Source organism: Heterodontus francisci, chromosome 27, assembly GCF_036365525.1.
Source record: "Heterodontus francisci isolate sHetFra1 chromosome 27, sHetFra1.hap1, whole genome shotgun sequence".
NCBI lineage: Eukaryota > Metazoa > Chordata > Chondrichthyes > Heterodontiformes > Heterodontidae > Heterodontus > Heterodontus francisci.
The window spans coordinates 56259926-56286763 of NC_090397.1; the positions used below are offsets into that span (position 1 = coordinate 56259926).

The following is a 26838-nucleotide window of genomic DNA, read 5'->3' on the forward strand; positions in this document are numbered from 1 at the left end:
CAGTATCCAGTGCCTTCAGTCATTTCTTGATATCACGTGGAGTGAATTGAATTGGCTGAAGTCTGGCATCTGTGATGCTGGGGACTTCAGGAGGAGGCCGAGATGGATCATCAACTTAAATATACTCAGCCTCTCATCATAGGATAACCCACCCATCCCAGGAACCAATCTAGTGAACCTTTGCTGTACTATCTCTAATGCAAGCATATCTTTCCCTAAAAATGGTGACCAAAACGGCACACAGTATTCCAGGTGTGGTCTTACCAATGTCCTGTAAAATTGTAGCAAGACTTCTTTATTCTTGTACTCCAACCCTTTTGCAATAAAGATCAACATGCTAATTGCCTTCCTAATTGCTGGCTGTACCTGCACGCTAACTTTCTGCATTCCTTTTACAAGTACACCCAAGTCTCTCTAAAGATCAACATTTAAAAGATTCACATCTATTTATCTATTTGCAACCTCTTTGTGTCCTCCTTAAGGCTTACTGTTCCATCTAGCTTTCTATTGTCAGCAAACTTGGATTCATTACTCTCGGTCTCTTTGTCTAAGTCATTAATATATATTGCAACTAGCTGAGGCCCCAGCACTGATCCTAGAGGCACTCCACTGGTCACATTCTGCCAACTTAAAAATGCCCCGTTTATCCTTACTCTCTGCTTCCTGTCTGTTAAACAATCTTCTATCCATGCTAATATATTACCCCCATCTCCATGCACCCTTATCTTCCATATTAGACTTTTGTGTGGCACCTTATTGAATACCTTTTGTAAATCCAAGTATACTACATCTACTGGTTCCCCCTTATCTACCCTACTAGTTACAAAGGGATAGGGACAGATTTAGTGACTGGTCAAAATTGACAGATGGAGTTCAATGTAGGGAAGAATGAAGATAAACTGACGTATTTAATGGTGGGAGACACAGAGTTGTGGAAGAGCAAAGGGATTTGGGTTTCCAGGTACACAAATCACTGAAAGCTATTACACAGATACAAAAAGAAATCAAAAGGCTAATGGAATGTTGGCCTATGTTTCAAGCAGACTGGAATAGAAAGGGGAGGAAGTGATGCTTCAGTTGTACAGAGCCTTGGTCAGACCCCAGCTGGAGTATTACATTCAGTTCTGGGCACTGCAGTTCATGAAGGATATATTGGCCTTGCAAGGGGTATGCTGCATACTAACCAAAGTGATACCGTGGCTTAAAGTATTAAATCATGACAGTGGTGAGTTGTTATAATCTGGAATACACAGCCTGAAAGGGTGGTGGAAGCAGATTCAATAACTTTCAAAGGAAATTGGATATAAAATTGAAAAGGAAATATTTGTAGGGCCATAGGGAAGGAATAGAGGGGATATAGGGAATAGAGGGATGTAATTGGTAGTTCTTTCAGAGACATAGCACAGGCACAATGGGCAAAATGGCCTTCTTCGGAGCTGTGTGATTATTCCTACTTTCACTTCCATAATATTACCAGCCTCTGCCCTTGCCTCAGTTCATCTGCTGTAGAAACCCTCAGTCATGCCTTTGTTACCTTTACACTCAACCATGCCAATACACAGTGGCTCGGTTGCTAGCACTCTTGCCTGTGAATCAGAGGATTTTAGGTTCAAGTGTCACTCCAGTGGAGTGCTGCACTGTTGGAGGTGTCATTTTTTGGATGAGATGTTAAAATTGAGGTCTCTGCCTACTCTCTCAGTGGGTGTAAAAGATCCCAGAGTGCAATTTTGAAGAAGAGCGGGGGAGTTATTCCTGGTGTCCTGCCCAATATTTATCCCTCAATCAACATCACAAAGACAGATTGTCTGGTCATTATCACATTGCTATTTGTGGAAATTTGCTGCAAATTGGCTGCCGTGTTTTCCTACATGGTGACCACCTTTCAAAAAGAACTTCATTGGTTATGAAATGCTTTGGGACATCCGGTGGTCATGAAAGGTCCTACATAAATTCAAGCCTTTCTTTCCTGGCAGGCCTCCCACATTGCACCCTCCATAAAATTCAGCTCATCCAAAACTCTGCTGCTTGTATCCTAACTCACACCAAGTCCTGTTCACCCACTACCTCCTTTCTCATGAACTACATTTGACCTGGTCCAGCATCACCTCAATTTAAAAATTTTCGTGCTTGTTTTGAAATCCCTCCGTGGCCTTGCCCCTCTGAGGCATTAGAGGACATGCAAGACATGATATAAATGCAAATTTTTTATTTTATTTCAACGTTGGTTTTTGGCACAATGGATAACGCATTGAGCTTCAAGTCAATGCCAGACAAGGTGTTCAAAAGCTTTGGGTTTGTGTCTCACCAGAGTCAGATTTTGGGTCGGGGTTTGGTGTTTCCAGTGCTGGACAGTGAAATTTTATTGAAGTAAGATAGCATAGTAATTATGTAACTGAACTAGTGATCTAGAGGCCTGGACTCCAGTTTTGTGTACAGTTCTGTTCTCCCTACCTAAGGAATAATATACTTGCCCTAGACCAGATGCAACAAAGGTTCACTGGATTAATTCCTGGGATGGAAGCTTTGTCCTAAGAGGAGACATTGAGTATAATGAGCCAATGTTTTCTGGCATTTAGAAAAATGAGAGGTGATCTTGTTGAAATGTATCAAATCATAGGGAATTGACATGGTAGATGCTGAGAGGTCGCTTCCCCTGACTGGAAAGTCCAGAACAAGGGGTTATAGTTTCAGGATAAGGGGTCGGCCATTTAGTACAGAGATGTGGGACATGGTCTGGTCTAGGGGAAGACATGGAGCTGATCATTTCTGGTTACAACAGATTCAGGAGGGATACAATAGGAAGAGGGGGAGGATGGGTGGCAGAGTTAATCAGATTTCACGACAGCACTAGAGTATAATAATAGAGGATTGTGAGAAAGCTGAAACTATTCGATTAGAGTCACGGAATAACAAAGGGAACTGTTAATCTGTTAGGAGTATATTGTAGACCATCAAACAGTGGAAAGGAGGAAAAGGGGATGTGCAGGCAAATTAATAGAAGTATGTTGAATCAATAGCACCATGATACTGGATGAGTTTAATTCTCCAAAGAGACTGAGGTCAATGTAATGTGAGTGGCAAAGCAGGAGTGAGGTTTCTGCAAGTGGGAAATGGTAGCAACACTCAGCTAGTAATCCAGCAGCCTGGCCTAACACTGCGGAAGCATGAGTTCAGAATCCTATTTATGGAGCATGTGGCCACAGCTGGAGGAATTTTAAATCAATCAATTAATAAATCTGAAATGAAATGCTAGTCTCACTAATAATAATCATGAAACTGCTGGATCGTTGTAAAAACCCATCTGGTTCACTAATGCCCTTCAGGGGAGGAAATGTGCCGTCCTTACCTGGTCTGGCCTACACATGACTCCAGACCCACAGCAATGTGGTTGAATCTTAACTGCCCTCTGAAATGGCCTAGCAAGCCACTCAATTGTAGGCGGCTCATCACCACCTACTTGGGGGCAAGGAAGGATGGGCAATAAATACTGGCCTTGTAGGCAATGCTCACATCCCAGGAACAAATAAAAAAAAGTGTCTAGGGTTGCCCTCTACATCAGGAAGTGGTTAGACAAAAGGAAGGAAACTACTCAATCTAGTTCTACAAAATGAAGTAGAACAAATAGGTGCTGTAAGGATAGGGGGGCACCTAAGGAACAGTGTCCATAACACAATTAGATTTGATATGAAAATTCAAAAGGAGAGGGAACAGTTGTGGACAAAAGTACTCTGTGGAGTTTAGAAGAATGAGAAGTGATCTAATTGAAACATACAAGATTCTGACGGGGCTTGACAGGGTAGACACTGAGGGGTTTTTTCCCCCCTGGCTGGGGAATCTAGAACAAGGGGGCACAGTCTCAGGATAAAGGGTCGGTCATTTAGGATGGAAATCATGAGACATTTCTTGACTCAGAGGGTTGTGAATCTTTGGAATTGTCTACTCCAGAGGATTGTGGATGTTCCATCGTTGAGTATATTCAAGGCTGAGATAAACAGATTTTTGTTCACTCAAGGAATCAAGGGATATGGGGAGAGGGTGGGAATGTGGAGTTGAAGAAGATCATCCGTGATCATATTGAATGGTGGAGCAGGTTCAAGGGGCCTTACGGCCCACTCCAGCTCCTATTTCTTATGTTCTTTGGGCCACCACAGAGAACCAGTGGGTGGCTTCTCGGTGACAAAGGCTACCCCTATACATGCGGCTCATGACCTCCCTCTGTCACCTGACCATGTGAGGACCATGCACATGTAATGAGAGCTACGGAGCCAACAAAAACATTGTCAAGCAGACCACTGGCGTGCTCAAGCATTGCTATCGATGTCTGTGCCCCTGAAGGGGAGGCCTCCAGTACATGCCACAGCGGGTATCCAAGTTTGTGATGATCTACTGCACCCTGCATAACATCATCATCATAAGGGTGCAGCCACTGCCATCAGGAATTCAGAGGCCACCTCAGGAGGAGGAGAAGGAGGTAGGGAGGATGGATTCCTAACCCCTTTACTCCGTACGGTCTGCCTGAGAGCTCCTGCTTATACTCCGATTTCCATAAATCTACTTTCCTTTACCACCATGGATCCACCATTCCCCAACATTACATTCACTTGAGACGACCTATCAGAGCAACCCCTCAGCCACCATTCTACAATAAAAGCCACAGACTAAAATCTTTTCATTAACATCTTCATCCAACAACAAATCCAATTATGCACAAAAATGAACTATTCACCCTTGTGCATTTCCTTAGTGCCTGTCTTGCAGGTGCACTTGCCTGGCCTGGTGCTTTGACACAGTGCTACCCCGGTGACTGCAGTATGGCTGGTGGAAGGCTGCTGACATCCAGTAGGTAAAACTGCAGATGGCCTTGAAGGATGATGATCTCAAGCAGCTCTAGGCCTTAAGGGCCCAGCTTCAGACTGCACGACCTCTTCATGGATGGCTGCAGTCTGGGCTGGCTGAAAGGCAACAGCAAGGACACTGGCAAAATGGCAGTGGTGGAAGCACAACTGCTGTCATCCTGAGAAAGGACAGCAGGTTTGGGCTCTACGGTGCCACTGCCACTCCTATGGGGTAGCACCTCACTAATCTGCTGGAGCACAGACAGCTAGGCTGTCATGACAGCCTGCATGTCCCTTTGAACACTGAGATCCACAGCCATGTTGGCAGCAGTCAGCAAGCATGGATCTCATGACGTCAGTCTGAGCTCCCACTGCAGCATTGAGACACTGGGTGACCTCTGCCTCTGCTGCAGCTGCATCACGGCTGGTCTGGTAGTACTGTCGTGGTGCTGGCCACCATTTCCACAGTGAAAGAATGGACTCCAAGTTCTGTGCAATGCCCTGTGCCATGTTGATGCTGATTCCTCCATGCTCCTGACAGTGATGTGAAGCTGTCTGACAGGCCTGCCAATACACCAAGCATCTCGGTGTGCATTGTCATCAGAATTCTCCATATGCCACCCTGTCGAAGTCCTCATCTGTGTCCCCTGTAGAAGAACTCCTCTGCAATCTCGCCCTCTGGTGAGCTGGCACATGCGCTACTCTTTCCCCCGGCTTGTCTGCAACCCACTATGCCCAGTGACTCACCGCATGCAGATCCTGTCTCTATACTATTCTCTAAGGTATGCCAGTGCCAGTATCTGAGCAGGTGGTTGCAACTGTCAGAACAAGTGACAGTGCTTCCTCATCATTGGTGTGGGGTGCTCTCTCTCTTCCTCCTGGGTGTGCTGTGACTGGGCAGGTAGCAGTTCTTGGGTATCTGAAAGTATGAAATCAGAGAGGATGGAAATGGGGTTAGGGTGGTGGGGTGGGTGTATAGGAAGACCCCCATAGTCGCACCATCTGCAGCTTGCACATCATGTCAGATAGCAGGATGAGGCTGAGGTGACATTTGAGAAGGGCTAAAAGGCAATACTGTTATCCTGAATGGTCTTGGGAATGCCAGATGCTGCAGGCTTTGTCCATGGCCACCAGCTCCTGTTCTCTTTGGAGGGTGTTCCTTGAGGGTCTGACCCTGGTGGAAACATGGCCTCTCTCCTATTGGCCTCTTCCACGATGAGGGCCTCCTGTTCTGCATCCATGAACCACGAAGCCCTCTCTCTGCCCTGGTGTTCCATTTCCGCTGCTTACAGTAGTAGCATTGGTGGTCAGCAGCAGCCTCCTTTCATTCACTGCAGCTTCTTGTTAAGAGGATAGACTGCTTTTAAGAACTGGAGGCTAGCTGGAACACATGCTAACCTCACATGCTGTTAGGCTCCTTGTTGAGCGTGCAGCCAGCAAGCAGTGTGAATCGTGCTGGTCAGCACACTGAAATAATTCAAATGAGGAGGCAGGACAAAGTTTGCTGCTACGAAAGCAATATATTGTGGATGCTGGAAATCTGAAACAAAAACATAAAATGCTGGAAATCTTCAGCATGTCAGGCAGCAATTGTGGAGCGAAAAACAGAATTAATGTTTCAGGTTTGTGTGACCTTTCAGCAGAACAGTTCATCATCAGTTCTGATGAAAGGCCACATAGACCTGAAATGTTAACTCTGTTTTTTCTCTTCACAAAGTTTGTTGCTACCTGAATCACGACCACAAATGGGCGCCAACTAATTTTTAGCCATTAGGGTCCAAACTCAACACATTCCTTTCTGAAACAAAAACAAGAAATGCTGGATTCACTCAGCAGGTCTGGCAGCATCTGTGGAAAGAGAAGCAGAGTTAACGTTTCGGGTCAGTGACCTTTCTTCGGAACTGACAAATATTAGAAAAGTCACAGATTATAAACAAGTGAGGTGGGGGTTGGGCAAGAGATAACAAAGGAGAAGGTGCAGATTGGACCAGGCCACATAGCTGACCAAAAGGTCACGGAGCAAAGGCAAACAATATGTTAATGGTGTTTTGAAAGACAAAGCATTAGTACAGATTAGGTGTGAATATACTGAATATAGAACATCAGCAAGTGCAAACCTGAAGAAAAACAACCTGAAAAAAACAGTGGGTAAGCAAACTGAACAAACTAAGATGAAATGAAATAAATGCAAAAAATGTAAAAAGGAATTCCTTTCTGATCTATTCTCTCCTTCCTGAAACATTCATGACACACGAGGTAGCGTTCTGCTCCATCATTTACATCTAGCCATGTTTCAGAAATACCGCTAAAATCTACACTCTCCAATTATGCGTCAGATTGACGTTGGATGTTTCCTACAGAGGAATCAGAAACAGACCTATCTATTCCAACCCTCAGTTCACTTAGTTTAAATTCACACTAGAGGCTGCTTTAAAATTCCCAGCTAACTTCTGAACACCCAAAAAATTAAGAGTGATAACGTCCCACCTAGAATCCTTCATGTTTTCCTTGGAAGATTGTCCAGTTGTCAGTGAAAGTCAGTCTCTCCCTCTTGCACAGATCCTCTAACCACATATCGAATCAGAGGATGTGATCAAGTTTTCAGGAAAGGCACTCTGCACTGGGAGTTGGTCTGAGATTAAAAGGCACTATAGTGCAATCTGTTGTTGTAAGAGCTGTCAGTGCCCCTACCTTAAGCACTAGCTCACAACACTCCACTTAAATGGGGACAAGCAGGACCTGCCCTGCAATTGGTGGGTGCACATACAAATGCCTCCTTGAATGCCAACGGTCTGCTGGCTATAAGGGTTTGGGGAGGGTAGGAGCAGTGTTGTAGGAGCAAAAGAGAATTGTAGGGGGTAGTGCCTAATATTTTCAAATTATTGCACCTCAGACATTGTTCCTAAATCCAGGAAAATTACTCCTCAAGTTTTGGACTGCTTATCTTCAATTGAGTTGCAACAAAAACATGATACCACATTTCTTTGATTAAGATATGTGTGTGCAGGTTTATAGCTGTTGAATCTGGGTGTATAAAATATTATGATCGGTTTAGTGAGGGATCAACCTTGTCATCTAGCTCTTTCCTGGCTTGAATTACAAATATGTAATAGACGGTTCCCTTGAAAGCCAGCTGTGTTTTATTTTGCATGATATCTTAATTTGGGCATTAGAATCATGGACCAGGTGTTCCTTCTGTTTGTCCACTTTCTATTCTGGGTTCCTCCCAATTACCTCAGTCCTCTTGGAGAATAGTATATAAGAATCTGAATAGGATTGTTCTCACATCCAACCTACAACAGAGCAACACAGAGTGAGCTTCCTTCGAAGAACAGTCACTTCTCTCTAGAAACAGGTGAGAATAGAAAGTGTCTGAGGTAATTTTCAATTTCTTCACAGTGTTATTGACTTGTGTATCACAGTGGATATAAGATTGGCCAACAAGCAGCTATCTTGCTGGGCTGAGATGGTGTAATGTTGATACAGGATGGAACGATTGCTGATGGAAAGTTATAACTTAGTCAATATCTGTGGCTTGGTAACTAATATCTGAACCAGCAAAAACAGCCTCAATTTAATACAAGACGAAGGAGAAGAGGTTCAAGCCCATTTAACGGGTGCAAAACGAGACAAGAACTTACCAAAATTGGACCAGGATCTCCCACGCCTGATTTGCTCCTCAGGTTTAATGGCCACCATTTTGGATTGGGCAACTTAGTTGCTCAAGAAGCCCACCTGAAACAGGCATTAGGGGGCCTTGAATGTGGCAATCAGAGGCCGATTCAGGATTCCAATGTCAAATTTGGCAAAAATTGGACCAAACATCTTCTGCTCAGTTCTTCCCTGTCTTACAGTGGCAAAACCAAGGGTCCTTAAAAGGTCCAAGGAGGGATGTCTAGTTCATTTTCTGAATTAAGCTTACCTTAACGTGGAGCCAGGAAGAGCAGGAGTGCTTCTCCTTGGCTCCACATCAATAATGCAGGGTGTCCATGACCCTCGTTCAACCTCCCCATCAAATCCTTCCTGCACACCTGGAGTCTCACCCCCTCCACATACTATCCTCGAGGTGGCTGTGGTGGGGAAGAGACTGTTGCCCACCTCCTTCTGGGATGTGTCTTTGCAAAGCAGGTGTGGAAAGAGATGCAGTGGTTTTTGTCGAGGTTTGTCCCAAGCAGCTCTGTAACACAGGAGTCTGTGCTCTACAGGCTGTTCCCAGGGACGCACACTGAGATAAATATCAACTGCTGCTGGAGGACCATGCATTCGGTGAGAGACGCTCTTTGGTCTGCCCGAAACTTGCTGGTCTTCCAGCGCAAAGAGTTGTCCACAACCGAGTGTTGCAGACTGGCACATTCCAAGGTCCAGGACTATGTACTGAGGGACGCACTAAAGCTTGGGGCAGCAGCTGCAAAGGCTCAATGGGGAAAGACCATTATGTAAGGTCCTCCTGCCACAGTGAACTGTGGGACTGGACCCATGGGAAACCCCTCGGGCTGTATACACCAAATATGGGTTTGCTGTAAAATGTACCTGGCAGGTAAAATGGAATGGAAGGGTTGTGAGGCAACTCACTCCTGTATTGAAGAAAACCGATTTCCTTTGCACTTTTTGGATGTCAACTTGGTGCTGTTTTGAACTGTTTTGTGGTGTGTTTTTTTTTTACAGATTTTTATGAATAAAGTATATTTTTGGGGAAAAAACCTCCTCCTCCTTCCCCACCCGCCTTCCCCAACTACTCCTGGCCTGACTCAGTCACCTCCTGTTTCCTTGGCCCCATCTATCCAACACTAACTGCAGGCTACTCTTGGCCTGTGTTCAGCCAACTCCCATCACCTTCCCCTTCCCCTTCCTCTTCCTCACCTGACCCTCACAGCATTTACCTGTAGGCTGATTTGGCAACTAGACCAGCTAATTTTTGGAAGCACTGGACCAACTTGCTCCATCAGCACACCTATCTGATTAGCATCTGCTGCTTGCCAGAGTCATGAAGACGCAGCCAAAGAGCCAAGTTGGGAAAATCTTCTTCCTCTATTGTCGGGTTATGTGCTTTCAATGTGTCGCCACTTTTGCGTTGGTTAGGGATGAGAAGCTCCATTTCTTCCCCACAGATTGTAAATAATTCCAGATGGTTCCATTTCTTTGTAAAAATTTGGCTGTAACTTTACTTAAAAAAAAGTATTTGTAATTTAAAAAGAATTAAAACACGGTCAATGTACATCCAAAACTGAAGGTCCACTGGCTTCAAAATGTTTCAAAAATATTTGACAAATTTAATGTTGGCTGACAGGTACAGCAGTCAGAATGAAGTTTGCCATCATCGCCATTTTACTATGCGGCTGTATGTTCCTGAATACAGCGAGTGGTAAGTCTGTCTTCATATTTGCTGGCGTAAGATTCCTTATCCCCTTGTAGGTGTCGTGATAGTGGAGGTTTGCAAGGTTATTCCTCAGCTGTGCTATTTAACTGATTAAAATGTTTAATATTCCCTATTTACGTCCAACACTGAAAAGGAGGAATTCTTGAGATTTTGAAAAGCATTTCTTTCCTGAGGTTTAGTACTGCAACCAGTTCTAGGAACTGAACCACAGAAAAAATATATTGGCCTTGAAGGGGTTGCAGCACATATTCAGACAAAGGGGTAAACTTATGAAGTAAGTTTGCATAAACTTGGCTTTTATTCCCTTGAGTATAGCAGATTGATGAGTGATCTGATCAAGGTGTTTAACATTTTAAAAGGAGTTTATAGGGCAGATATATAGAAACTACCTCCTCCAGTGTGGGAGCCCAGAACAAGGGAACATCTTAAAACCAGGGCTATGCCATTCAGGAGGGAAATTAGGAATCACCTTTTCATACAAGGGTAATTAGGGATGGGCAACAAATGCTGGCCTTGCCAGTGATGTGTAGTAGAAATCTGGAATTCTCTCCCCAAAAGGCTGTGGATGCAGGGACAATCGGAGCTTTCAAGACTGACTTTGCTAGATTTTTGTTGGGTGAGGTTATCAAGGGATATGGAATTGAGGTGCACGTCAGCCCCATTATCCTGTTCCAATAAGGGCAAACTGTGTGCCCAGACCTCCAATGAAATGCATTGTTTCCTCCCACTCCCACTTGCTTCCCATCAGCTGGGCCACTATAATAAACCTGGTGAGTTCAAACTCTGTTTCCTACATCCAAATAAAACATGAGATTTTCTCCTCCTCTTTAACTGCCTGAACACCAAATTCCAAACCCCGAGAATGAATAAATATCCTTCTATTCAAAAATCTAACTTTTTTCCAGCCAAGAACTATATTTTTTCATTGCCTCACTCCCCAATTGCCTTACTGTAAATCTCATGACTGTTAGTTACTCTTCTGGTCCATAGGTCACCAGCTAACGTCTATTTCCTGGGTGCAAAAACCAGGAGCAATTTTTGGTTTCAATTCATTCTCTGGATGGAGACATTGCTGGCAAGGCCAACATCTATTGCCCATCCCTGGTTGCCCTGTGAAGGTGTTGGCAAGGCAATTGAATAGCTAACTAGGCCACTTCAGAGGGCAGTTAAGAGTAGACCATGTTGATGTGGAACCAGATTGTTTTGTACATGAGGTTTCCTTTTCTAAATACTGTGCCTGTGCCACTTAATGCAGGCGCAACACTTCTGTGGCTTCTGCTGAGAAGCTAAGCAGGACTCTTGCCTGCAGTAGCTGTGGATCAAACATTCTCATTTAATCAGGGCAAAGGGGTTGTTGCTGGCCCATTCACCAATTTCCTGTGGTTGGCCAGCAACACAGGAGGGCCTAGACATGCCTCAGATTGTAGGGTGGGAGTGGGGGAAGGAGTGTGGATGATGAGAAGACACGAAAATAAGTGCCACCTTATAGTGTCCTCAAAAATCATCAAGCTAAAGGCCCTCTGGATCTCCATCAGCAGCAAGAAAGTCCTGCCCATGCAGCCATTACCACTGCAGCGAGCTTCTCCTGGACCACTAAATCAATCAAAAAGAGCAGTGGTGGGGGGGCGGAGGGGGGAGCAGGTTTTAAATCTCAAATACAGCACAGCCCAACTTCTAGGTAAATAGTGATGCAGCTGCTATCTTGCTGAGGGCCTTTAAAGAACCTTAAGCTGTTGTCTGTAAGAAGGATTTTAAGTGGATGTTCTGCCAGCCCACTCCCAGATCAATGAGTTGCTCCAAATGCACAAACAGCTTTGTCGACATGGTTCAAATTAGAACCGGCCATGAAAATCGTTTGGTCCTCTGACTGCTTCTATCAGGCAAGACATGGACTCCCTCTGCCTGCCTGCCAGTCTTGTCTGATGGAGGCAGTCCCATCAAAAGCGGCCCCACTAGTGTCATACAAAGACTTGACTTGGTTGACATTCACCATCTCCAATTGCAGTTATCACTGTAACGATGAACTCTTCTCTTTGTTGCCATGCATTGCGATGAAGCTGGTAGAGCCAGGTCCATGTGTCCTGAGGGATGGTTCTTTTACGCATCTTCTTGCTACGGATATTTCACTTTCCAATTAACTTGGGCCCAAGCCGAGGTACATGTATATTTATTAAAATCAATGTGTGAGTTTCAAAGATGCAGATATGGTATTAACTTCTAAAGGAGCATAGCTGCTGAGAATATTTGAAAGGAACATCAGAGATCCATCCAATAATGTATTGGCATTAAGGAAGCAACCAGTTAACCAATGACCATCACTTTATCATACTTAAGAAAGAACTTAGGTAGCACTTGCATTGCTCCTTTCATGACCTCAGGACACCCAGTAGCCTGGGTTCTTTAATGCCCTCCTGAAAGGGCATATGGAATCTCCGTTTAAAGTCTCACCTGAAAGACATTGCAGCACTCTTTTGGTACAGCACTGAAATGCCAATCAAGATTACGCACTCAAGACTTCAGAGTGGGACTAAAACTCATGTCCTTCTTACTGAGAGTCGAGAATGCTACCACTATATCTTTTCTTTTTATCATATTTGGGAATAGCCAATACTCTTGTCACTGAATAATGTGTTAAGGAGAGTTATCATACTTCAGTGAATGAAGATTGCAAAAATAACAACAACTTGTAATTACATAATGTTTTTAACATAATAAATGTCCCAAGGCAATTCACAGGAGCATTATGCAATTTGACACTGAGCCACCTTAGGATGAAAATAGGGTAGATGGCCAACAGCTTGGTCAGAAAAGTACGTTTTAAGGGACATCTTAAAGGAGGAGAGGTAGAGAAATGGTGAGTATTAGGGACGGATTTTGAGAGCTTAAGACCTTGGCAACTGAAGGAACAGCCACCAATGGTGGAGCCATTAAAATTGGGAATGATCAAGAGGCAGAATTTGATGAGTGCAGACACCTCGGAGGGTTGTGGGGCAGAGGTAGTTACAGAGATAGGGAGGGGCAAGGCCATAGAGGGATTTGAAACAAGGAATTTTAAAATTGAGATGTTGCTTACCAGGGAGCGAATGAATGTCCGTGAGTACAGTGACGATAGGTGAATGGGACTTGGTGCAATTAAGGACACAGGCAGCAGAGTTTTGGATGACCTCAAGTTTAGGATGGATAGAATGTGGGAGGCCGGACTGGGGTGTGTTGGAATAGTCAAGTCTCATGGTAACAAAGGTATGGATGAGGGCTTTGGTAGCAGGTGAGCCGAGACAGGGACGGAGCCAAGTCGGTGGGGTGGCATCAAGGCATTGTTACGGAGGTGATCATAGTGATGGTGCACCAAAGTGGTTCGAAGCTCCTCTCATGGTCAAATACGACACCAAGATTGTGAAGAATCTGGTTCAGCCTCTGACAGTGGCTATGGTGAGGGATGGAATCGATGGCTAGGGAACAGAATTTGTACTGAGGACCAAAGACAATGGCTTCAGTCTTCCTAATATTTAATTGGAGGAAATTTCTGCTCATCCATTACTGATAAACTGTCTGACAATCTAGACACAGTGGAGGAGTCAATAGAGTTGTGGTGAGGTAGAGCTGGGTGTCGTCAGTGTACATGTGAAAACTGATGCTGTGTTTTCAGATGATGTCGCCAAGGGGCAGCATGTAGATGAAAAATAGGAGGAAGCCAAGGATAGATCTTTGGGGGACACCAGAGGTAACAGTGTGAAAATGGGAAAAGAAGCCATTACAAGTGATTCTCTGGCTATGATTAGATAGGTAAGAATGGAACCAGGCGAGTGCAGTTCCATACAGCTGGATGATAGTGGAGAGGTGTTGGAGGCAGTTCCAATTTTTTCTAAATAAAATTGTCCTGAAAGCTGGCTCCAACTCTACTGTTTCTCCCTGAAATGCTGTAAACACAGAAAGAAGCCCATTTATCAGGGTCCCTGCTGCCCCATTGCTGGATTGTACCAGAGCAAGCTGCAGCCAGTTATGGTATTAATGTAGCCCGGGGACATACCTGGTGCAGGCTTTCTCCCTACAGGAAAGCAGCAGCAGGTGAAGGACACAAAGATCTTGTGGGCCCTTAACAAGGAAAAATCACTTTGACTTGCAGATTCTTAGATTCTCTGGTCTGGTGATTTTCCTGGAGTGAGCCTTCCACCATCTTCTCACTGCGTCCAATGGCGGTATCAAAAGGAAGTAGATTATGGGGGAGCAGGGGTAAACAGGAGAATCCGCTCCCTCTTTGTTTACATATTGGCTCAAACCTGCTAAGAAGTCCCAGAAAATCAGGGGCAACGTTAAGAGGACTAAGACTGTATGTAATGGGTCTCTGTTCCCCTTGTTTTTGACCTTTGCATCCTGGTGACCTCAATGGTCAGGAAAATGTGCTCAATGGAAATGTCAGACAGGTTGAGTTAGGAGTGCTGTGTTAAAGATTGGCTTAAGGGACATACTCAGCTTCAGGTGTGCAGCTGAAACACCAAATAAAAGTAAGCAGTGTGGCATTTCTGAATGAATCCTGAGGGTGAAGGACAGAATTTAGTCATGGTGACACTATAAATCAATGAGTTAGACTTTGGCTTGAGAGTCCACAATGCAATTCTTAATTTTTCTTCCTTTCTTCCAGAATGACTGTATGTCATATGGAAATGGAGGTCACCTTGCCTCCATCCACAATAACAGAGAAGCTGATATAATCGCAAACAATCTCAGTGCTTTCCCCAAAGAAGCTGATGTTTGGATCGGAGGGCATGATCCTCAAGAGGTAGAGAAAGATTAATGTGTATTGCATCTTCAATGGAATAAGTGCAGAACCAGTGATCATCTAATACCCTGCAGGAGAATTTAACATGATCCACTCAGCGTAAACAGGGCAGTAACAGCCTGGAAATGACCATTTACAATGGAGCTCCAGTTGATGCCATCTCCAAAGGGGCTGACTGCTGGGTGGTCAGTTCCTAGAGGGCAGTTTTGCCCACAGGGTGTCCATATCAGAAAATTGGGAACACAGTGCCCCATGATTTTCTGGGTGTTCATTGCAATGCTTGGAGAATTATTGGCATTGCTCGCCCAACTTTCCACCATGGGTTCCCCACTATCTGGCAGTGCAGACACATTTAATTTTTGATTTGTATGAGCATCTACATACGGGTTTTGGATGTGGTGGTGTAGTGGTTATGATATTGAGCCAACAAGCCATACTTTCAAATCCCACCAATAGAATTCAGTCAATCAGGTAATTTATGACCTGGCACGAGGAAATATTACCATGAAAGCTGACAAATTTTCTTAAGAACGTAACTAGTTCAATGTTTTTCAGGCAAGGGCCACCAATCCTGGTCTAGCCTACAGATGAGTCCATTCCACATTATGTGGTTAACTCTTATTGCCCTGTGAAGTGGCATAGTCAGGCACCTGATTATAAAATGTTGCTTCAAAATTTCAATGAAGAGAAGAAAATTGGACACACCTATCAGCAATGACCCATGCAGCGTGTAGGGATGAAAGCAATCCCAGCCCAGTCAACCCTACAAAGTTCTTCTTGCTAATATCGGAGGGCTAGTGCCTAAATTGGAAAAGTTGTCACACAAAATTAGTCCAACAACAGCCTGGCATAGTTGTACTCACAGAATCATATCTATCAGCAGACCTGGGGGCTTTGTGGTAACTAGTTGGATGGGGGTATTTGGGAGTCATCAACATTGGCTCCAGAACCTATGAAGTCTCTTGAAATCCACATTAACAAAGCTAAGGAAACTTCCTGCCTTCCCCCCAATTTATGAATCAATGCTCCTGCATGGTGAACACCATTTGAGGTCATAGATTATGCTGGTATACAACTCTTTTGTGCTTGATGACTCAGTTGACAAGTCTTTGTTTCAACACTGAAACAGAACAGGAAGAGTGTGCAGGACTGTGAGTTTGGAGTTTAGCCGGTACTGGCAAGTGTCGGGACCGCTTTACTGTTCTATTTCAGTTTGTTACTTTAAACACCAGAGTACACAGGCATCAGTTGTAACAACCACAGAATCAGGTCTTTAACAAGCTCTTGTTACATGATCCTGTTCCAATAAAGGCTTTGACTTGGATGGTTTCGAGCTTCTTGATTGTTACCAGAAACCACAGACTTGGACACCTACCACACCTTGAACTCTTACCCTTTACCTTCTATCTCTCTTCTCTTGAGTGTGTTGTGAACATTTTGGGGAATGACTATTGTTCAATAAATAGTTAATCTTCTATTTTAAACCGACAAGAAAAGCTGTCACTGTCTGTTTATTTGGCAAGTAAAACACAGGGGCTAATTCATAATTTTAAACAAAGCACAATTGGGGTCAGTTGGGAGGTGAACCACACACCTGTCTGTAACAGCGTCCTCAAACATTGACTCCAGATCCCACGAAGTCTCATGGCATCAGGCCAGACACAGGCAAGGAAACCACCTGCTTATTACCACCTACTGCCCTCCCTCAGCTGATGAATCAGTACTCCTCCATATTGAACACCACTTGGAAGAAACACGAAGGGTAGCAAGGGTGACTTCAATGTCCATCACCAAGAATGGCTTGGTAGCACCACTGCTGACAGAGCTGATAGAAACTTCTAAGTAGGACAGTCTCTTTCAAAGGTGCAGGCCTGGGTATTTTTAGTCTTAAACTTGTTGAGGTGTTGTAGATTTCTGGTGTTAAGATTTCAGACTGGAGGTGTTGGTCACTTACAGTTCTCTGCTGCACCAAGTTGAAGTGTAAAATCAGCAGCAGGGCTTCTTCTTGTTTAGACTGGGTCTTTCCACAGCCCCTGGCTTGACTGCCTTCTGTGATGTGTCTGTGATCTCTCCTCTCTCTCCAGAGAGCTACCTTTTTAAGGTAAAAATTTCTCACATTAGTTTCTGTTAGGACATGCATGGCCGTCTCCCCTGTTGTGACCACACAATGGGACAAGATATGATAACCATTGCCATTGCTTGAGGTTTGAATGGGAATCATTCTGTTATAATGTTGCTGCTTCACACCTTATTCATCTAGGTTTGGCTACAAGCTTGACTGTCTCCAGCATCCTGTGTTAATCCAGTCATGTCGATCACAGTCATTAATATGCAATAGCTCCTTTCAATTTCAAAGGGGTTCTCTCCAGAGCTAATTCAGATGAGGTTAACAAGCCTCATCATTGCAGATGAGTTTGTGGATTTCCAGTACAGGAGGGGTCACATGGCCACTACTCCATTTGGGCTGTGTTTAAGTGTCCATGATCTGGCGATTTTGTTTAGCAGTTGACCTTTTCAATTCATAATTCTTCCATTTCATTGTTTATTTCATCACGGCTCCTTCTGTACATGACAACTCTTAGGGCCACTCCCTCCTGACTTTATACCACTGTGCTGCCATCTCTGGTGAGGGAGCATTGGCTGTAAGGTATGGTTTGGTGAGTATGTCAGGCTGTTGCTTGACTAGTCTGTGGGACAGCTCCCAATTTTGGCACAAGTTCCCAGGTGTTAGTGAGAAGGACTTTGAAGGGTCATCTGGGCAGGATGTGCCTTTATCATTTCCAGATGGTCCTTTTATTTTTATTCTTTTCTGACTTTTTTGCAGCTGTTTGAATGGCTTGCTAGGCTATTTCAGAGTCAACCACATTTCTGTGGATCTGGAGTCACATGTTGACCAAACCTGGTCAGGATGACAAATTTCCTTCCCTAAAGGACATTATTGAACCAGATGGCTTTGTATAACAATCCAGTCATTTCATGGTCGCCATTACTGAGACTAGCTTTTTATTTCAGATTTATTAATTAATTGAATTTAAATTCTAGCTGCTGTGATGGGATTTGAACTCCTGTCTCTGGTACAATAGTCCAGGACTCTGGATTACTAGTCTAGTAATATTGCCACAATGCTACTATTACCATTCTGTTTCAGTACTCTGAAAAGGAGAGAGGTGCTGCCAATGGAGGTAGCATGGTTGATTCGTTATCCAAATGCCTGAAATAGTAACCCCTAAGCCTAGACTAGTAATTTAATGACCTGAGCAAGTAACCCAAAGCCTGGACTTGTAATCCAGAGGCCTGAATTAATAAGCCAGAGAATGTGAGTTAAGGGGAAGATAGATGAGTTCACGAGACAGGGGATATGCTGGCAAGATGAGATGACGTAGGGTGGGAGGAGGCTCATGTGGAGCATAAACCCTGGCATAGACCATTTGGGCACAATGGCCTATTTCTGTACAGTAAATTCTATTTATTTCTCCATAAAAGTCCCATTATGGAAATTTGAGATTTGAATTCAGTTATTAACAAAAACAAGGAAATAGTGAAAGCAATTATCTGTAAAATGACCATGAAGTTGTCAAATTGTCGTAAAAACCCAACTGGTTCACTATCTCTCTTAGGAAAGGAAATAGGTCATCCTTACACTGTCTTGCTTTTATGTGACTCCAATCTCACATCAATGTGATTGAATTTTAACTGCCCTCTAAAGTGGGCCAGCAAGTCACTCAATTGTATCAAACCACTGAGTACTTTCACCATATGGACCAAAGTGGTTGAAAGACACCACCATCTTCTTAGGGCAACTAGGGTTGGGCAATAAATACCTGCGATCCCCATATCCTGAAAATGAATTAAGAATGACTCCCTGCAGTGCATTAACTCCATGTTCTTTATTTTTATTTATTAAGAGATACAGCACTGAAACAGGCCCTTCGGCCCACCGAGTCTGTGCCGACCAAGAATCACCCATTTATACTAACCCTACTGTAATCCCTTATTCCCTATCACCTACCTACACTAGGGGCAATTTACAATGGCCAATTTACCTATCACCTGCAAGTCTTTGGCAGTGGGAGGAAACCGGAGCACCCGACGAAAACCCACACAGTCACAGGGAGAACTTGCAAACTCCACACAGGCAGTACCCAGAAGCGAACCCGGGTCCCTGGAGCTGTGAGGCTGCGGTGCTAACCACTGCACCCACTGCGCCACTATCATTTGAAATCATATAAGAAGTAAATGACATGCAACAGACACAATGTTTGATATGGTTACTCCAGTGCAAGGCAGTAAATGATGTGTGGCACATCGCTTGATGTAAAATGGTTTACATTTCAACTTGCATGGTTTTACTTTGATTTAAATATTGCTGTAACCTTCACCCCAAATGCATAAGCAAATCACTTCAGTGTAAATTTGATTCCAATTTCAGAATCGTCGCTGGAAATGGACTGATGGCTCCATGTTTAACTACAAAAGTTGGGCTTCTTTCGAACCAAATAACGTAGACAACCAGGAGTACTGTATGGAGCTCGAACAAAGATATGGTATGTCACCTTTCAAATGTCCCTTCATTAATATAGCTTTACCCACTCCCCTTTACTGTCGGTCTATTATTTATCTTTGGGAAAATGTTAGAACCTATTATTAAAGACGTTATAGCAGGGCACTTAGAAAAATACAAAGTAATCAGGCAGAGTCAACACAGTTTTGTGAAAGGGAAGTCATGTTTAACCAACTTATTGGAGTTCTTTGGAGAAGTAACATATGCTGTGGATGTACTGTACTTAGATTTCCAGAAGGCATTTGATAAGGTGTCACATCAAAGGTTGTTGCAGAAAATAAAAGTTCATGGTGTAGGGGTAACATATTGGCATGCATAGAAGATTGGCTAGATAACAAGAAGCAGAGAGTAGACATAAATGGGTCATTTTCTGGTTGGCAAGATGTAACGAGTGGTGTACCACAGGGATCTGTGCTGGGGCCTCAACTTTTTACAATTTATGTAAATGACTTCGATGAAGGGACTGAAGGTATGGTTGCTAAATTTGCTGATGACCCAAAGATAGGTAGGAAATTAAGTTGTGAAGAGGACATAAGGGGACTACAAAGGGATATAGATAGGTTAGGTGAGTGGGCAAAGATCTGGCAAATGGAGTATAATATGGGAAAATGTGAAATTGTCTATTTTGGCAGGAAGAATAAAAAAGAAGCATAGTAACTAAATGGTGAGAGATTGCAGAACTCTAAGATGCAGAGGGATCTGGGTGTCCTAGTGTATGATTTGCAAAAGGTTAGTATTTAATTTCAGCAAGTAATTAGGGAAGCTAATAGAATGTTATTGTTTATTGTGAGGAGGATTGAATACAAAAGTAGGGAGGTTCTGCTTCAGTTATGCGGGGCATTGGTGACACCACATCTGGAGTACTGTGTGTACAGTATTGGCCTCCTTATTTAAGGATGTAAATGTGTTGGAAGCAGTTCAGAGACGGTTTACTGGACTAATACCTGGAATGGGTGGGTTGTCTTATGAGGAAAGGTTGGACAGGCTGGGTTTGTATCCACTGGAATTTAGAAGAGTAAGAGGCGACTTGATTGAAACATATAAGATCCTGAGGGGATAAAAGCAAAATACTGCAGATGCTGCAAATCTGAAATAAAAACAAGAAATGCTGGAAATACTCAACAGGTCTGGCAGCATCTGTGGAGAGGGAAGCAGAGTTAACGTTTCAGATCAGTGACCCTTCATCAGGACAGAAGATCCTGAGGGGTCTTGACAGGGTGGATGTGGAAAGGATGTTTCCCCTTGTGGGAGAATCTAGAACTAGGGGTCACTGTTTAAAAATAAGGCGTCGCCCATTTAAGACAGAGATGCGGAGAAACTTTTTCTCTCTGAGGATCGTGAGTCTTTGGAACTCTCTTCCTCAAAAGGCAGTGGAAGCAGTCTTTAAATATTTTTAAGGCAGAGATAGATACATTCTTGATAAGCAAGGGAGTGAAAGGTTATCATGGGTAGGTGGGAATGTGGAGTTGAGGTTACAATCAGATCAGCATGATCTTGTTGAATGGCAGAGAAGGCTCAAGGGGCAGAATGGCCTACTCCTGCTCCTACTTCATATGTTCACATGTTCGTGTGCTCAGAAGGAGCAAGAGTCATTTTGATTGAGGAGTTCAGTGTGGTCCATGTTCCGTGATGATGTTGATAGACACATAAAGCAGGCTTGAAAATATTCCAAATTATTTAACACATTCTTCCATTTTCTTACCCTCATCTCCTCCCCTCACCCATCTCTAGGCATCCCCCTGAATTTCAGTTGGGAAGTAAACTGATGCTACTGCCCCTTTATGCTCAATTTAATGAGGCACATGCCTCTCACAATTAGGAACATAATGATGCTCTGCTGCTTGCTTAGCCATGGCAGTACTTTATCTCTTTCATCCCAATTCCATATCCTTTCTCTATATCCATTAATATTCTTACTTCCCAAGTAAGTATCTATTTCCCTTTTGACAATTCAATTAACTCTGCATCCACAACCCATTCTGTGAAAAATCTTTTTCTAGGTTGGCTTTTGACTGGATGAGTTCTAATTTAAAGCTGATGTTCTCCTTCTTCTGTATTCTCCTAATAGGAAATCATTTGTATTGATCCTGTCAAGGGCATTAGTCAGATCACCCCATAACTTCCTAATCTCCAGGCAATATAGGTCAAGTTTATCCAGTCTCTTGTCATAACTATGGGGGCTGTGAACTATAGAAATACAGAAAGAAAGACCTGCCTTTATATAGCACCTTTCACAACTTCACAATATCCTAAAGCGTTTTACAGCCTTTGATAAATTTTAATGTTTTTTCTGTCAAGGCTGTAGGAAGACCATGGGGTGTCCTAAATAGAAGATCAGTCAGCCTTTAGCAATGAATTTTTGGCAAATTGTGTTAGTCATGGATTGAGTGTCCTGATTGGAGCTGAGGTACATCCCACAGTGATAAGAATCAAGTGATCCTAGCCGTTACACTACTGATGTCAAATGAAAGCTGCAGTAATGCTCTCCATTCATCTCCAGTGAAGAGGCTGCTGAGATTTTAAAAATTTCTCTTACAGGTTTCCAGAGATGGAATGATGTCCCGTGTAATACAAAAAATTATTATATTTGCAAGTACAAGTCATGATTTGAAACCAGAACTCCTCTCAAAACTGATGATCATGATCGGACTCCAGCAATTTTGATCAGTAGAGAAATACAGAGCAATTGCAACAATTTAATTTGACTATAATTTGTATCTTCATCCATCCAATAAAACATAAAGCATTCAAATAAAGATTTTATTGCCTCAATGTTGTAAAGAATCCTTTAGTAATATCGACTCCACAAATTCTTATTTGTGGGGGTCGCCAGCAAGGCCAGAATTTATTGCCCATCCCTAGTTGCCCTTAGTGATAGGCCTTCTTCTTGAACCCCTTTGGACCGTGTGGTGACGGTACTCCCACAATGCTGTTAGATAGGGAGTTCCAGAATTTTGACTCAGGGACAATGAAGGAACAGCAATATATATCCAAGTCAGGATGGTCATTCCTATGCATCTGCTGCCCTGTCCTTCTAGGTTGCAGAGGTCGCAGATTCAGGAGGTGCTGTGGAAGAAACCTTGGTGAGATGTTGCAGTGCATCCTCCAGATAGTACATACTGCAGCCACAGTGCATCAGTGCTGGAGGGAGTGATTTCTTTAGGCGAGATGTTGCAGTGCCATTGAAGTGGACTGCTTTGCCTGAATAGTGTGGAGCTGTTTTGCACCAACAAAAACACACTCAAATGAAATAAATTTGAGCTGATATCAGTTACTATTAAAATGGAGAGAGTGATCTTATAAGAACAACAGAATTCTAATGCCTTGACCAGTGGGAAGAGGGCAGGTTTGAGTCAGACACCTATTATATACCCCAAGCGACTTTACTCACCATTTACTTCAATAGAGAGAAAAATTGGACCAGATAGAATAACAGAGTTGAACTCGACCCTACAGAGATTCCGCCAGTTTGGTTAATTTAAAATAAAAACAAGAAATGCTGGAAATACTCAGCAGGTCTGGCAGCATCTATGGAGAGAGAAGCAGAGTTAACGTTTCAGGTCAGTGACCCTTCTTCAGAACTAACAGTTATTAGAAATGTGAAAGGTTTTAAGCAAGTAAAGTGGGGGTGGGGCAAGAGATAACAAAGGAGAAGGTTTAGATAGGGAAAGTTCACAGAGAATAACTGACCAGAAGGTCATGGAGCAAAGGCAAACAATATGTTAATGGTGTGTTGAAAGACAAAGCATCAGTACAAATAGGGTGTTAACGGACTGAAAACTGAACAGCCACAAGTACAAATATGAAAAAAACAGTGGGTAAGCAAACTGAACAAACTAAGATAAAATAAAATAAAATAAAATAAACACAAAAAAATATAAAAAAGAAAAAGGAACTGAAAAAAAAATAAAAAGGGGGGACCCGCCATGCTCTGAAATTACTGAACTCAGTGTTCAGTCTGGCAGGCTGTAGTGTGCCTAATCAATAAATGAGATGCTGTTCCTCGAGCTTGCATTGATGTTCACTGGAACACTGCAGCAATCCCAGGACAGAGATGTGAGCATGAGAGCAGGGGGGAATGTTGAAATGGCAAGCAACCGGAAGCTCGGGTCATGCTTTCAGACTGAGCAAAGGTGTTCTGCAAAGCGGTCACCCAGTCTGCGTCTGGTCTCCCCAGTGTAGAGGAGACCACATTTTGAGCAGCGATTACAGTATACTACATTGAAAGAAGTACAAGTAAATCGCTGCTTCACCTGAAAGGAGTGTTTGGGGCCTGGGATAGTGAGGAGAGAGGAGGTAAATGGGCAGGTATTACACCTCCTGCAATTGCATGGGAAGGTACCGTGGGAAGGGGACGAGGTGGTGAGGGTAATGGAGGAGTGGACCAGGGTGTCACGAAGGAACGATCCCTTCGTAATACTGACAGGGGAAGGGAGGGGAAGATGCGTTTGGTAGTGCATCATGCTGGAGGTGGCGGAAATGGCGGAGGATGATCCTTTGGATATGGAGGCTGATGGGGTGGAAAGTGAGGACAAGGGGAACCCTGACGCGGTTCTGGGAGGGAGGAGAAGGGGTGAGGGTAGAGGTGCGGGAAATGGGCCGGCCACGGTTGATGGCCCTTTCAACCACAGTGGGGGGGAATCCTCGGTTGAGGAAAAAAGAAGACATATCAGAAGCACTGTCATGGAAGGTAGCATCATCAGAGCAGATGCGTCGGAGACGGAGAAACTGGGAGAATGGAATGGAGTCCTTACAGGAGGCAGGGTGTGAAGAAGTGTAGTCGAGGTAGCTGTGGGAGTCAGTGGGCTTGTAATGGATATTAGTAGACAGCCTATCCCCAGAGATGGAGACAGAGAAGTCGAGGAAGGGAAGGGAAGTTTTGGAGATGGACCATGTAAATGTGAGAGAAGGGTGGAAATTAGCAACAAAGTTGATAAAGTTTTCAAGTTCCGGGCGGAAGCAGGAAATGGCACCAATACAGTCATCAATGTACCGGAAAAAGAGTTGGGGGAGGGGGCCAGAGTAGGACTGGAACAAGGAATGTTCGGCATATCCCACAAAAAGACAGGCATAACTAGGACCTATGTGCATACTCATAGTAACACCTTTTACTTGAAGGAAGTGAGTGGAGTTGAAGGAGAAGTTGTTCAATGTGAGAACAAGTTCAGCCAGGCGGAGGAGGGTGGTGGTGGATGGGGACTGGTTGGGCCTCTGTTCCAGGAAGAAGCGGAGAGCCCTCAAACCATCCTGGTGGGGGATGGAGGTGTAGAGCGATTGGACGTCCATAGTGAAGAGGAGGCGGTTGGGACCAGGAAACTGGAAATTGTCAAAATGACGTAGGGCGTTAGAAGAGTCAGGGATGTAGGTGGGAAGAGACTGGACCAGCGGAGAAAAGATAGAGTCAAGATAGGAAGAAATAAGTTCAGTGGGGCAGGAGCAGGCTGACACAATGGGTCTGCTGGGACAGTCCTGTTTGTGGATTTTGGGAAGGATGTAGAAGCGAGCTGTCCGGGGTTGCGGGACTATGTGGTTGGAAGTTGTAGAGGGAAGATCTCCAGAGGAGATGAGGTCAGTGACAGTCCTGTGGACAGTTGCTTGTTGTTCGGTGGTGGAGTCATGGTCCAGGGGGATGTAGGAAGAAGTGTCTGAAAGTTGGCGCTGAGCCTTTACAAGGTAGGGGTCGGTACGCCATACAACAACAGCACCACCCTTGTCTGCAGGTTTGTTGACCATGTTGGGGTTAGACCTGAGAGAACGGAGTGCGGCAAGTTCAGAGGGGGACAGGTTAGAGTGAGCGATGGGGGCAGAGAAATTGAGATGACCAATGACTCGCTGACAGTTTTCAATGAAAAGATCAGGAGTGGGTAAGAGGCCAGGGGGAGGGGTCCAGGTAGAGGGAGAATGCTGGAGGTGGGTGAATGGGTCTGCTGGTCGGGGGAAGGACTCCTGGTCAAAGAAGTGAGCCCGGAGGTGAAGGCGATGGAAGAAGAGCTCAACGTCATGCCGAGTGCAAAATTCATTGAGGTGGGGGCGTAAGGGGATAAAACTGAGACCTTTGCTAAGTACAGAATGTTCAGTGTCAGAGAGGGGGAGGTCAGAGGGTATAGTGAATACATGGCAAGGGGTCAGATCAGAAGGGGTGGGGTCAGAGGGACGGGGAAGAAGGATCTGGAGGGGCATTAGTCCCCATCAGCTGCTGGAGCTTGCGTTCCTTAACACCTGAAAGGAAGAGAAAAAGTTTTTTGTTAATGCATCGGATGAGACGAAGGATGAAATGAAACAATGGAGTAAAACAGCTTTGAGATAAGGTGAGGCGGTGCTGCTGGAGAGAGAGGTACAGTGTGTGCATGTGGCGGCGCATAGCACTGAGTGTGGATCTCAGGATGCGGCGAGCATAGCATTTCGAGGAATGTTGTATTTCTTGGAGATACCTGTAATCCTGGGTGGATTCAAAACATGATGGGTGAAACTGCAACTAAAACAAGAAATGCTGGAATCACTCAGCAGGTCTGGCAGCATCTGTGGAAAGAGAAGCAGAGTTAACGTTTCGGGTCAGTGACCCTTCTTCGGAACTGCAGTTGGAATCCACATGGAACGGTTGGAGCCGGAGGCAGTCACTGAGGAAGGAGATGTGGCTAAAACAGGTTTTGGTAGGCACTTTATCAAACACCAGGAGGGAAATAGAGAGCAATGAAGGTGAACGAGGTATAAGAGACAAACGAAAATCCCGTCGGAGAGAAGAGCAGAACATCTTCAAGGTAGGCATTCCTGGATGAGAAGTGGCAGTGAATTAAACACTAAAATAAAAGCAAAATACTGCAGATGCTGGAAATCTGAAATAAAAACAAGAAAAAGAGTATTTCCAGCACTTCTTGTTTTTATTTCAGATTTCCAGCATCCGCAGTATTTTGCTTTTACTTTAGAGGTTAATTTCAAATTTGGGCTTCGGTATTTGTTTTGTTAAGCTATGAACGAAGATTTTTAAAAGAAAAACAATCAAATGAATGAACTGCACAGCAAACGAAAAAATTTTACATTAAAATTTTCACCTAATGCCACACACTGTTAGTACTGGAAATTCAAATAATTCAGTAATCAAAGGATATAGAATTAAGGTAATTCCATCTCCCCTTGACATTCAATGGCATTACCATCACTGAATCTCCCACTATCAACATCCTAGGGGCTACCATTAACCAGAAACTGAACTGGAGCAGCCATATAAATACCATGGCTACAAGAGAAGGTCAGAGGCCTGCAGCGAGTAACTCACCTCCTGACTCCCCAA

General features: G+C 44.0%; 1 protein-coding gene across 1 annotated transcript; it reads left to right on the forward strand.

The window, feature by feature from the left end:
* The first annotated feature begins 10143 nt into the window (after window positions 1-10143).
* On the forward strand, window positions 10144-22290 carry LOC137385027 (regenerating islet-derived protein 4-like). The gene is made up of 5 exons (XM_068059767.1): window positions 10144-10197; window positions 12270-12367; window positions 14852-14989; window positions 19419-19533; window positions 22089-22290. Exons 1-5 carry the CDS (start codon window positions 10176-10178, stop codon window positions 22154-22156), a joined length of 441 nt encoding a protein of 146 aa, XP_067915868.1. The 5' UTR covers window positions 10144-10175; the 3' UTR covers window positions 22157-22290.
* Window positions 22291-26838: the final 4548 nt, after the last annotated feature.